The following is a 13,650-nucleotide window of genomic DNA, read 5'->3' as shown; positions in this document are numbered from 1 at the left end:
TCATTACATGACAACTTAAAGCAAGAGGAAGGTGAAGGATCGAAAGCTGGAGAATTTAATGCCAGCAAAGGATGGTTTGTTAATTTTAGAAAGAGGTTTGCCTTTAAAAATGCCAAGATAACAGGAGAAACAGCTTCTGCTGACCAAGAGACAGCAGAAGAGCTCCCAAATGCCATTAAGAAAATAATTTAGGGGGCTTCCCTGGTGGCCCAGTGGCTGAGAGTCCGCCTGCCAATGCAGGGGACACAGGTTCGTGCCCCGGTCCGGGAAGATCCCACGTGCTGCGGAGTGGCTGGGCCCGTGAGCCATGGCCACTGAGCCAGCGCATCCGGAGCCTGTGCTCCGCAACAGGAGAGGCCGCAACAGGGAAAGGCCCGCGTACCGCAAAAAAAAAAAAAAAAATTTTCCATAATGTTATACCAAGCATCCCTGCCTCTCCTGCATCCCCTTCCAACTCTTCCTTCTCTGCCACCCAAGCCAGCAAGACCAACTGCCCTTCCTCCACCTCCTCACAGCCTACCCAACGTGAAAATAAGGATAAGGACCTTTATGATTATCCACTTCCACTTAATGAACAGTAAATAATCATCATGCCTTACAGTTAATAAACTTACCTGTTGTGTGTGTCTTCATGTGAAAAATCTCGTAACTGTACAGCAAGAAATGTATGAGATGTTTCTGTGTCATGATAATCATCATCACCTAAGTATTCATCATGCAGAACACCGTGTGCAAGACTTATATTGAAGTAGAGAGCCAGTCCTTACATAGGCATGGGTGATATTTAATATAAAGTTAATGTCTTAGTTTTCTTACTGTTTTATAACTTGGCTTTCAAAGAATTACATTACCATACAGTACACCTATCTCTCTCATAATTGGAGAAACTGTATATTAGCCTATCATCACAGGTGTTTTTTTTAAAATGTAACAATATTTACATACTGTATTGTGAATATGACTGCAATATTGTATGCCATAATGTTATAACTTTATTCACTAGTGTAAAGGCTAGGCTACCATGAAGCAACCATATCAATTATACTAGGCTACCATAAAGCATTAATATTGCTGCTTCTTTATTATCAATGTATGAATCATTATACCTATAAATATGAATTCATTTTTCACATTATCTTTTCATTTTTTTTTTAATAAATTTATTTATTTATGGCTGTGTTGGGTCTTCGTTTCTGTGCAAGGGCTTTCTCTAGTTGCGGCGAGCGGGGGCACTCCTCATTGCGGTGTGTGGGCCTCTCACTATCGCGGCCTCTCTTGTTGCGGAGCACAGGCTCCAGACGCACAGGCTCAGTAGTTGTGGCTTACGGGCCCAGTTGCTCCGTGGCATGTGGGATCTTCCCAGACCAGGGCTCGAACCTGTGTCCCCTGCATTGGCAGGCAGGTTTTCAACCAGTGCTCCACTAGGGAAGCCCTATCTTTTCATTTCTGATGTGTAGTATTAGTAATACATATAACATCTACAGTGTTTTGTATCATATAAGACAATATTGACATAGCTACTGATAGAGAATTCATCTTGTAAGCCAATGACATAAATTTATATCAATAAATACAGTACAGTACTAATAAATGTATTTTCTCTTCTTTATGATTTTCCTAATAACATTTTCTTTTCCCTAGCTTACTTTATTATAAAAACGCAGTATGTAGTACATATAACATACAAAATATGTGAAAATAAACTTTATGTTATTTATAGAGCTCCCAGTCAACAGCAAGCTATTAGTAAAGTTTGGGGGGAGTCAAAAGTTATATGCAGATTTTCAACTTTGCAGGGGGTCAGCGCCCCTAACGCCCGCACTGTTCAAGAGTCAACTGTATATGTGAAGTATGAACCAAATCTGTAAAATGTATTTATTTTTTAAGACCTAAAACATCAAAATAACCGTTCACTCTGTAGAAGATTATGGGTCATTTTTGTCATTCTTTATCCTCCCTGTATTTTCTAAACTTCCTAAGATGAACAGTTTTATAATCAGAAGATGTCACTAACGTTAGTATCCCATAGTGGACTGTATATACAGAATGTTACTGTGTCAGAACCCCAAACATACAAAACAGTGTTCCTTATTGTAATGTCACTCTTTCTCAGTGAGGGTTTCATTCCAAGGTGATACAGGAGGGTATCTGATGTTTTGTCCCACAATATACACCAAAACATTTCACCTAGTTGTAGAGTCAGTTAGAGCCATGTGGGATATGTTTCAACCATAAAGGAATCATTAAAAAGTCATAAATCCCATCCGCCCTACTCTCTGATAGAATTCTATAATTCTGTTACCAAACCAAACTCAATACAAAAAAGTTAACACCAACTTTCCAATATCACCTTATTATCTTAGAAACCACAGATTCCATAAAACAAGTCATAGGGAACAAGAAATCCTGACTTACAAATGCACTGCTTTTCAAGTTCCTGACTATTTGCTCAATTTAAAAGTGCTATCTGCCCCTAGCCATCTATTTAATTATAATGTCTATATTCAGATGTAAGAATTGTTAAGTACTTCAGTGTATTTTATAATATCTTCACATACAATATGCATATATACAATATACACAATATATACTACATAAATTATACAAAATGTTCCTCAAAATATTAGAATAAGTTATAAAAGTTTTGGCAAAAAATATGTTCCAGCAGTAAATGTCAGTTCAGTACAATGAATTCCTCCTTAAATAACATTAAATTACTCTTTATTTTGCTCATCTTGCAGAATTATACTGAGTTAACTTTCATATATTTTATCCACTTTATTTTAACAAAACCTTTATTCGAAAGTCCAACTTTCATTTCAACACAGTCCATGTTTTTTCCAGTAAAATTAACTTATTCATTAAAAATCAGTTTGTTGTAAGAGCTAATTTTATATACATGTTAGAGTAGCATTCTATTTTTAATTTTTCTCAGATAATCAAACTATATTAAAAAACACTAACATCTCATTTATTAGAGCTAAATAAACCAGATCCTTCTGAAGTCAGTAAACTTCAAAGTAAATTCATCCTAGATATTTGGGGCTATTTTTGCCAATACATGAATAACCGTCCTAATACCAAAGACTGAAATTATATATATTTAACTGATCAGTTCTACTAAGTGATCTCAAACGGCACTAGCACTTGCATGGTTAACTCATCCAGCAATCCATTTCCAAAGCATCTCAAAAGATTTAATACTTCAAAGAAGCCTCATCAGTATGAGCAATGAAAAATCAACTGGAGCCACAAGAGATTACAGAATACACAAAGAGATCTGCCAATTCAACATTCTAAAAAGAGATGCTGCAGAGTTGGGTCAGACTCAGCAGCCCAGAGGCATGTGAGAACTTACGAAACTAGTCTGGTTCTTGGAGAGGCTATAAAGTTCCAAGCCTAAAAATCTCAATGAAATGGATAAATTTCTATTTTAAAGAAAAACTAATTACTCAAGAGATTTTTTAAAATCAACAGATCAATAACCCAGGAATAAAATCAGAAAGTGATCTAAAAAAAATGACCTCAAAAAAAGTTACCAAAAATAGTTTGTTTTAAAGGTTAATTCTTTCAAAACTACTATAGAACACAAAACAAGCCCACAAAGGTTCACTATTTTAAAATAATCAGTATTTGAGACAATTTGAATGTTATCAAGACCAAAGACTGCACCCAGAAATGTACTCTCAAATAGAAAAGGTTCTAAATAAAATGTCAACAAATGGAATTCAAATGCATAGTTAGATAATTAGCTACCACAACTAAGCAAGGTCTATCATGGGATAGGTTTAATCTTGGAAAATCTAATTTATCATATAAATAGGTGTAATACAAAAAACCACATGATCCACAGATTCTAAAATAAGCATTCAATAAAAATTAGCCTTTGTGTGTGTGTCTGTGTGAACCAGATCCCTCTCGTCACAGTAAAAAGCCTGTAGCATGAGGTCTTAACCTCAAGCTTTGCCCTAGAAAACATAAGCTTTGAGGTTAAAATAGCAATTCAGTTTCTCTCAGGATAACTAGATTTAGAACATGTAAATTCAGAACTAATTTATATTAGGGTAATGGTTCTCAACCAAGATAATTCTGCCCCATAGCGGACACTTTGGAATGTCTGGAGACACTTTTGGTTGTTACAACTCAGGGAATTCTACTGGCATCTACTGGGTAGAGGCTAGGGATGCTGCTAAGCACTGATGAAAACACAGGACAGCCCCTCAACAACAAGTAATTTCTGGCACAAAATGTCAACACAAAACTGCCAGTGTTGAAAAGCGGTGTAAAAGGGGAACATGCTACATACAGATTTTCATCTCATACCATATCCCACAAATTCTAATTGAATAAAAAAGAACACAATACACACACACAAACACACACACACTTTCAAACAAAAGGGAAGGAAGTGGATAGGAGGGAGGGAAGGAAATGGAAGTGAATATCAAAATTATGGAGAAAAAAGAAATTTCTAAACTAAAGCAAACGAAATTTCAAAGCAAACAAGTTGAAAACTGGGAATAAATATTTGTAGCAAACAAGACAAAGAATTAAGGGTATCTGTTAGAACCGAAAAGAAAAATATGAAAACCTAGAATGAAAAACAAGTAAAAGAAAGTGAAGTATTTAAAAAGTACACTAAGCCACTCTAAGAACTTAACCCTCACTTTAAAACAAAACGAAACAAAGCAAAAAAACATTTTTACTTAACAACTTGGCTGCAGGAAGGGATGAGGGGTAGTGCCGGTGGAGTATTTTTTGTAAACACAATTTTTTTTCAACATCTTTATTGGAATATAATTGCTTTACAATGGTGGGTTAGTTTTTGCTTTATAACAAAGTGAATCAGCTATACGTATACATATATCCCCATATACCCTCCCTCTCCCACCCCTGTAAGTGGTCACAAAGAATGGAGATGATCTCCCTGTGCTATGCAGCTGCTTCCCACTAGCTATCTATTTTACATCTGGTAGTGTATATATGTCAATGCTACTCTCTCACTTTGTCCCAGCTTACCCTTCCCCCTCCCTGTGCCCTCAAGTCCATTCTCTATGTCTGCATCTTTATTCCTGTCTTGCCCCTAGGTTCATCAGAACCTTTTTTTCTTTATTCCATATATACGTGTTAGCATACGGTACTTGTTTTTCTCTTTCTGACTTACTTCATTCTGTATGACAGACTCTAGGTCCATCCACCTCACTACAAATAACTCAATTTCATTTCTTTTATGGCTGAGTAATATTCCATTGTATTTATGTGTCACATCTTCTTTATCCATTTATCTGTCGATGGACACTTAGGTTGCTTCCATGTGCTGGCTATTGTAAATAGTGCTGCAACGAACATTGTGGTACATGACTCTTTTTGAATTATGGTTAAACACTTAATTTAAAAATAGTGATCTTTTTAAAAATAAAAATGTCTGAAAACCAGGCTTAAAAACCTTAAAATTCAGAATTTTTAAAAAAGATAATGCACAAAAATATTAATGGCAGTACTATAAAAGTTTTGACTGTTCTGCCCTCATAAACACATATTTTTTGGATAATGAAATATCACCTAATGAAAAAATAATGTAAACAATTTACACAAATTCCAAATAGGTTTGAGTTGTATGAGCAGTCACTAGGGAATGTTTACTTTGGTTTGGGTCAGTACAATACAGATAAATAGCACAATGGCATCTAAATGGGTGTGTCAAATTCACCTTATTTCTATTATAGCACTGGTTACATTAGACCACTGAGAATTAACAGGTGTTCATTATAGCAAAGGTCAAAATATAGAAAGTTATACAAAAATTAACAAAAATATACTCCAATATAAGCTTTATTGCCAAAGAAGTAGTTATATAATAAAAAACACTTTAATGCTTCTACCTCTTATTTCCTATTTAAAAAAAGGTTTTTAAAAAATATTTTTAGTTTTTATTTTCAGGATTAAACATTTTTTTTTTTACTATAAACCAAAAATTTTTACCAGAAATTTATTTCCAGGACTATCTTTACCATAAATGGAGAAATGAAAAACTGATGAGCATTGCTTAATGTCATTAACCAATGACATTTCATTATTTAGGTCCCCTACAGTTACCCAGAGCTATCAGTCAAAACACTAATTACAAGCACAGTATCATCCCTAACATTCTTTTAGCTATATGTATGATATTAGAATTTCTGTCAATTACTTCCTCAAGCTTGTTAAACACAGAACTGATAAGCATAACATTTCTTATGTTTTTCAGCAGCGATAAGTAAATCCAGTCATTCTTAAGATATCATACAGAAAACCCACCCCTCCTTTCTGTGTTTCAAATAGAGTGTGAAAGTTTGCAAAGTACCATATACTCTTACCACATATTCAAAAAGAAGAAAAGCAAATGTGGTATCAGGAAGTTTTTACACAGTATTACATTCCTTTAAACATTACTAAATCAGATCAATAGGTGACAGATATCCACAAAAATACCTTAAGCAAAGTTCAAAAATGAAAAAGGATTTAATCTCACAAAAACTGATGAAGAATTAGCCCAAAACAAAGAAATTACCATATACATGTGATTAATATCTCCTCCCAAAATAATAAATCCTAAAAACAACAAACATACAAAATCTATCTAAAAAGCAAATAAGTTGGAAAACTCAATTAAATATTCCTCAGATTTTTAATCCACTATTAACTCTGAAAAAACACTAGAAATTAGTTTTAAACACATTTCAAGCCAGATTTTTTTAAAATACCAATGAATATTTGTCATGAAGTTTTATAGAACTCACCAAAAAAAAAAAACAGAAAGAATCCTATGATACCCTACTAGATAAAGGAGTAAAAGACCAATGTGTAACACACAGTTAAAATTTGTTGTCTTTTAAGAGAAAATAGTTACCCAAATACATGAACAATGTGTAACACCAACTCAATTTTCAGGTAATAAATATTTAAGGTTCATTTTTAAACCACACTAAGACATAATCATTTATGTTACTTGCTCTGTCTAGCTCAACATTTTTCTCCTTTCCTAAAACGTTTTAAAAAATAATTAAGAGGAAATGCTTTGATCAATGCAAGTTTGATTCTGCCTTCTCCATATCTTGTCTGACCTTGGGTGAGTAACAATCTCTTTAACTTTAATTTCTGAATCTAAAGAATGGGAACAATGATATTTTACCGCAGAATGCTCTTGTGGGATTAAATGTTCAATAAAACGTCTAGCATTGGAAGCATTTCCTAAATGATAATAATTAACAAAATATCAGCTAAGAAGAAATTTTAAGCTTACCAAAAAGTGGGAAGTTGCTATAAAAGACAATTTTACTCACTTTCTAAGCAGACTTTAAAAACATAATGAAGTTATACAGACAACTGCAAGAACCTATAAGAATAACCAGAATCAAGAAAAAATATGAAGTAATTATTTGAATTTCTCTAAGCGTCCAGCAAAATCTCTAAGCATCTTATGTTTCTAAGCATTCACCAAAAATAAATGCATGCATACAAAAAACAATAATTTAAATTCTTAGAATCAAAGAAGTGCTAAATGCAAATGATCCCCAAACACTATCTGGCCAGGACTGAGAGCAGGGGACTATGTTTCACTCATCTTTGTATTCCCAAACCCCATCACAATGCCTGACATACAGTATGTACTCAACAGCTATTTGGAGCATTGAAATGAAAGATATTACATTGTCTAAAATTTTAAACTCTTATTTGGGGACTTCCCTGGTGGTCCAGTGGTTAAGACTTTGCAGTCCCAATGCAGGGGGCACGGGTTTGATCCCGGGGCACGGGTTCGATCCCTGGTCAGGGAACTAGATCCTGCATGCTGCAACTAAGACCTGGTGCACCCAAATAAATAAATATTCAAAAAACAACCTCTTATTTAGGCACAAGTATAATCATACTCAACATTCATTCAGGACTTCCCCGGTGGTGCAGTGGTTAAGAATCCGTCTGCCAATGCAGGGGACACAGGTTCGAGCCCTGGTCCGGGAAGATCCCACATGCCGCGGAGCAACTAAGCCCCTGTGCCACAACTACTGAGCCTGCACTCTGAAGCCTGCGAGCCACAACTACTGAGCCCACGTGCTGCAACTACGGAAGCCTATGCACCTGGCACCCATGCTCCGCAACAAGAGAAGCCACTGCAATGAGAAGCCCGCCCACCGCAATGTAGAGTAGCCCCCCGCTCGCCACAACTAGAGAAAGCCCACGCGCAGCAACAAAGACCCAACGCAGGCAAAAAAGAAAAAAAAAAAAAAATTCATTCAGCAAATTTTGGAGTGGCTGCTACTAAAAGGCACTTGTTCTAGGACCTGGATACATCCAAAAAACAGCAGGGCAGGATAAGGAGGATCAGAAATACCAATTTTTCATAACCCAAAGGACATCTCTCAGGAACAGTTAGGAATTCATTCTACATTTTATAGTGATTAAGAGTACCTGGATTCAGTATTTATTACTTTCTACTTCTGTGCTTGCTTCCTAATCTGTAAAATGAGAAAAATAACAGTACACAAAAATGTATATAGATTTGTTGTGAGAATTAAATGAGATGATGCTTATAAAGTGCCTAAAACTGTGCCTTAAACAGAAGTAGCTAATAAATATTCACTAAATGTTAACACCTGTCATAATATACTACAATCTCCCCACTAACGATTAAGCAACAGGAGTGTGAGGATCTTGCCCACCTTCTTATTGAGTGCTTCTGTCTGTGCTGATAGATACAAACATCTCAAGAAACACTGTCATATTTAAACCAAAGTATTTACTGACAAGATAGAATTATTATTATTATGGAAAAAACAATTAGTGTGGAATATGATTTAAAAACTAGAAATGTAGGGGCTTCCCTGGTGGCGCAGTGGTTGAGAGTCCGCCTGCTGATGCAGGGGACGCGGGTTCGTGCCCTGGTCCGGGAAGATCCCACATGCCACGGAGCGGCTGGGCCCATGAGCCATGGCCGCTGAGCCTGCGCATCCGGAGCCTGTGCTCCGCAATGGGAGAGGCCACAACAGTGAGAGGCCCGCATACCGCCAAAAAAAAAAAAAAAAAAAAAAAAAACCTAGAAATGTTAGAATGTAGGGGGGTAAAAAAATCACATAACAGCTATTTAACAGTCCTTCAGAACTTTTTTCTGATCACAGACCTCACTGAAAATCCAACAAAAGATATAGACACTTTACCCAGAACAATGCCATCACACAGGTCCATGCAAAATTTTACATGTTTAAAACTGACAGGCTTCTGAAATATTTTTCCCGTGTCATTTCTGAGAACTTATTCCCCAATAATTGTCTGTGTTTTTCTTTTGAGCTCTTACCAACAGCATTCATGTCTTTGTGAAATGTCACACTTAAATCTTACTTATCTCTGAAGTTAAGCATTATAAACTGAAAGAACAGCTCTCTTATTACTAAGGCCAAATTACACACTCAAGTCATTCAAATGTCAAACCAAATGTCATTCAAAAGCTTCAAATTCTCCAATACACCAACAGGCCGACTGCCAAAAACTCAGTTTATTTAGAAGAAGAACTAAACTTCAAGCTTATTACATGCAATCTATTAAACCGAGCATTTTTTTCCATGAGAAAATATACTTGTTATTTAATTACAATAAATTATTTATCCAAGATAAATAATTAAATATCTAATACAAAACTAATCAGATAAGGCCAAAAATAGTTCATTTACCATTAACAAACCCTAAAATAGTTCAATTCCTTACATAACAATTTTAACTGCATAATACTTTAAAAATATTTTAATATATACTCTCGTGAGATTCACAAAAACCCTTAAGATTTACATTCTAAAATTGCATTTCCCAGCTGGTAACCACCAGCCACAGGTGACTACAGAGCATGTAAATTACGGCTAGTCCAAACTAAGGTGTTTTATATATATGTAAAATACACACCAGATTCCAAAAACAGAAAAAAATGTATACTAATTAATAAGTTTTTATACTGAACATGTTGAAATAATGTATTTTCTTTAAAACAACATACCCATAATACTCAAATTAATTTCACCTTTGCTGTATTTTTAACATGGCTATAGAAAAATTTTAATTATATGTAATTTATCAATTTAGTATGTCTCTAAGACCATATGTATACTTGCTTCATGATACCCATTTAATATCGTATAATTTTACAGTTCAACAACATTGTTCAAGTTATTTTAAACAAACTTTCTGGAGCAAATTAAGCCTTTATGCCTAAATTTACTTAACAGGATAAACTGGAGAATCATAGAGAACTGTCTCATACGCAAAATAAGTAATTTCCCCTTTATTTATTAGAAGTATGTAACATCAATGTAAGAAGTATGTAGAAGTATGTAACAATCAATGTAAGAAGTATGTAGAAGTATGTAGAAGTATGTAACATCAATGTAACATACATGGAGTAGGCAATCTGCAGATCCTCCTGACAAGATGTTTAATATCCCAGATTACTGATTCTCTACTAAAGGGACTTAAGAGTCTCAATGAGTCATACAGAAAGGGTTAAAGAGTTCACAGTTGACCCTTGAACAACGTGGGGGTTAGAGGCGCCAACCCTCCTCACAGTTGAAAATTCAAATATAATTTACAGTCGGCCCTTCGGACGGGCGGTTCTGCATTCACAAATTCAACCAACCACAGATCCTATAGTACTATGGTATTTACTACTGAAAAAAATCCACATATAGGTGGACCTGCGAAGTTCAAACCTGTGTTATCCAATGGTCAACTGTACCTGTAAAAAGAAAGTTAGACCTCATCCACCCCAATTACTCCAAATTAAAACATTATTGAATCACAGACTTAGTGGACACACAGCAAGCTCCCAATTTTCTGCTAGTTACTAAGTGTTAAATTTTTTAGAATAAAATAAGTGATGGGGTCTCTGGCATCCATAAGCTCAGGGCAAGTAAGGTTATTACATATGAAAAACAAGAATAACAAAGGAATTTTTATTTCGGCTTTAAACTGTGAGATTTAATCATAAGTTCAGTTGGGTTGTATAGAATATAAACAATACAAGAAATTTAGGAAGTTTTTGTGGGAAAGAGGTTATCTTGAAATTTAAAGTATAGCCTTTAGGTTTCCATTTGACATTCATTCTGAAAATTCTGAACTCTCAACAGATTTATTGTCATTATTTAAGGTAATTTTTAAAATTTTTATTGGAGTATAGTTGATTTACAAAGTTGTGTTAGTTTCTGCTGTACTAAGGTAATTTTTTTAACTGCTTCATAAAATGTGTTTGACAAGAATGTTCTAATTAGTAAGTAAAAATACAGTCTTCATCTTAAATAGCTTGCACACACGCACATATGCACACACATACACACACCCCAAAAGAGCAAGGCAAAATACTCATCAGGGTACATTCTGCTGCAGCAGAGCCGGAGTTTTAATTAAAGTCTAATAAAAAACTTTAATAGTAAAACACATTTCCAACTAATTAAAAGTGTAACAAAGAATTAGAAAAAAAAAACATGCAGAAGAATATACATTTGAAAGACCAACTTTAAATATGTTTCCAAAAAACATTACATGCTACTTTAGCCAAGACTGTATGGTCTCAATTTTACAAATATATGAACTTCTGTACTTATAATCCAAAACAAACAATTTGGCACTTGATTATTACGATAATCATGATAAATACAAATACTCTAGGAATGGCACTCTTATAGTTAATAAGGTCAGTCTAGGTGTTAGGTAAAGTTCTGGCCTCCTCAGTACTGGAGCACTGATAGACACTAAGAAGGTTAGGACACTTTGAATATTTCAGGTAAAGGGATCTTGAAGATACCAGTTCAAATGAAGGTGTGCTTCACTCTAAAGACAGTACCAGGAGTAGAGAAAAAAATATCTTGGCTACTGCCAAGTACTCACTATGTCACTGGTCAAACTTAGAGATGAACAAATCCTATTTGCCTTCCAATGCAGGAATCTATATCCTGATCTTCCTTATACTTCTCTTATTACATTTTAACATTTCTGACACTGGAATATATTTTCTTAATGTACTATGTTCCCTCTTCTTATTTGGATTTCTGATGATTCACATGTTAAGTTTTATTCCTACCATGTTCATTCTTATTCCTATCACAACACTCTTAGCCATCCCAACACTCTGATGACACTCATCAACAACTGTAGGTAAGGAGACATGGGAGCATTTACATTAGAATCTCCTGTGTGAAATTTTTAAAATCCAGATGATTCTAATAATATGCCCAACCTGCAACACTGCTGTAAACTATCTGAGACACCAAAACTTATATTTGTCCTAATTCTCCTAGCACCTAGCATGGCATTAATCACATTCCTCACATTAAGGCAAATACTTCTTGATTAATCTCTCATCCGAAGCTCCTCTCCTTGACAATGTGACCTTGTGATAGAACATTTCTCTTAACGTTGGTGGTAACTGTTATTGTTACCATACTTAAAGTATTTTTCTCCTAGAAACTCCTAGTGATTAGATGTCACACAGTCACCCTCTGAGAATTACGTGGACACTGAATCATTAAAAACAACCTGAGGGACTTCCCTGGTGGCGCAGTGGTTAAGAATCCACCTGCCAATGCAGGGAATACGGGTTTGAGCCCTGGTCCAGGAAGATCCCACATGCCGCAGAGCAACTAAGCCTGTGAGCCACAACTACTGAGCCCACATGCCACAACTACTGAAGCCCGCGCTCCTAGAGCCTGTGCTCTGTGACAAGAGAAGCCACCGCAATAAGAAGCCCGTGCATGGCAACAAAGTGTAGCCCCTGCTCGCCATAACTAGAGAAAGCCCGCGCGCAGCAACGAAGACCCAACGCAGCCAGAAATAAATAAAATTCAAAAGAACCTGAGCTATGTGGCACTAAAATAGATATGGGAATTCAGGATCCCATGTTAGTCATCTCTGGTTTGCAAATTAGAGTAGAAACAGTATGTGATCATGATGGAAAGTTGAATAAAGTATACAAAATTTTAAAGATTAAAAATGCAAGTCTAAAAAAAAATGCAAGTCTACTGGAGGCACTGGAAAGGAATGATGTGGTATAAAGAGGTTCTAGGAAAAAAAGAGTCCATAACATGGCCATATCTGACACTAGATCAACATTTTAGGCTAGATATCAATTTAGAATAATGAATTTTTAAAAAGCAGAGTTTCTTATTAGAATAAAAGCTCCTTTAAGTACAAACAACCAACAAATACACTTTCAGTTGAAAGAAAAGAGTAAGTATGAGGATAGAACATCCAGGCAACTAAGGTCTTCAGAAACTATTAAATAAAAAACAAAAAAGAGGTAAAGTTAAATTTAGTCCAAAGGAGGAAACATTTAGGAGCCCAGAAAGAAAATACCTAACTCACTTGGTTCTAACCAAGGTTAGAACTGAAAATTGAAAGTACAGCACAGGGACTTCCCTAGTGGTACAGTGGTTAAGAATCCACCTGCCAATGCAGGAGACACGGTTTCGAGCCCTGGTCCGGGAAGATCCCACATGCCGCAGAGCAACTAAGCCTGTGCACCCGTGCACCACAGCTACTGAAGCCCCGTGCTCCGAAACAAGAGAAGCCACCGCAATGAGAAGCCTGCGCACCACAACAAAGCACGCAGCAACGAAGACCCGAGGGAGGGAGGGAGGG

The 13,650-nt window shown here is 35.7% G+C and overlaps 1 protein-coding gene across 2 annotated transcripts in view; it reads right to left on the bottom strand.

The window, feature by feature from the left end:
* The window catches only part of CD2AP (CD2 associated protein), a 108,226-nt gene that overhangs the window by 87,511 nt on the left and 7,065 nt on the right, over positions 1-13,650 (bottom strand). The window contains exon 1 of one of the 2 annotated variants that reach the window (XM_007451909.1): positions 615-687. The exons of the other annotated variant lie outside the window; for it this stretch is intronic. Coding sequence (XP_007451971.1) covers positions 615-687 — 73 coding nt within the window. Of the gene's footprint in view, positions 1-614; positions 688-13,650 lie in introns of those variants that run through there. 2 annotated transcript variants of the gene reach the window in all.

The sequence above is a fragment of the Lipotes vexillifer genome, unplaced genomic scaffold (assembly GCF_000442215.2).
Source record: "Lipotes vexillifer unplaced genomic scaffold, Lipotes_vexillifer_v1.1 scaffold147, whole genome shotgun sequence".
Lineage (NCBI taxonomy): Eukaryota > Metazoa > Chordata > Mammalia > Artiodactyla > Lipotidae > Lipotes > Lipotes vexillifer.
The sequence above is the reverse complement of the archived record's forward strand: the minus strand, read 5'-3'. Positions and strand labels throughout refer to the sequence as shown.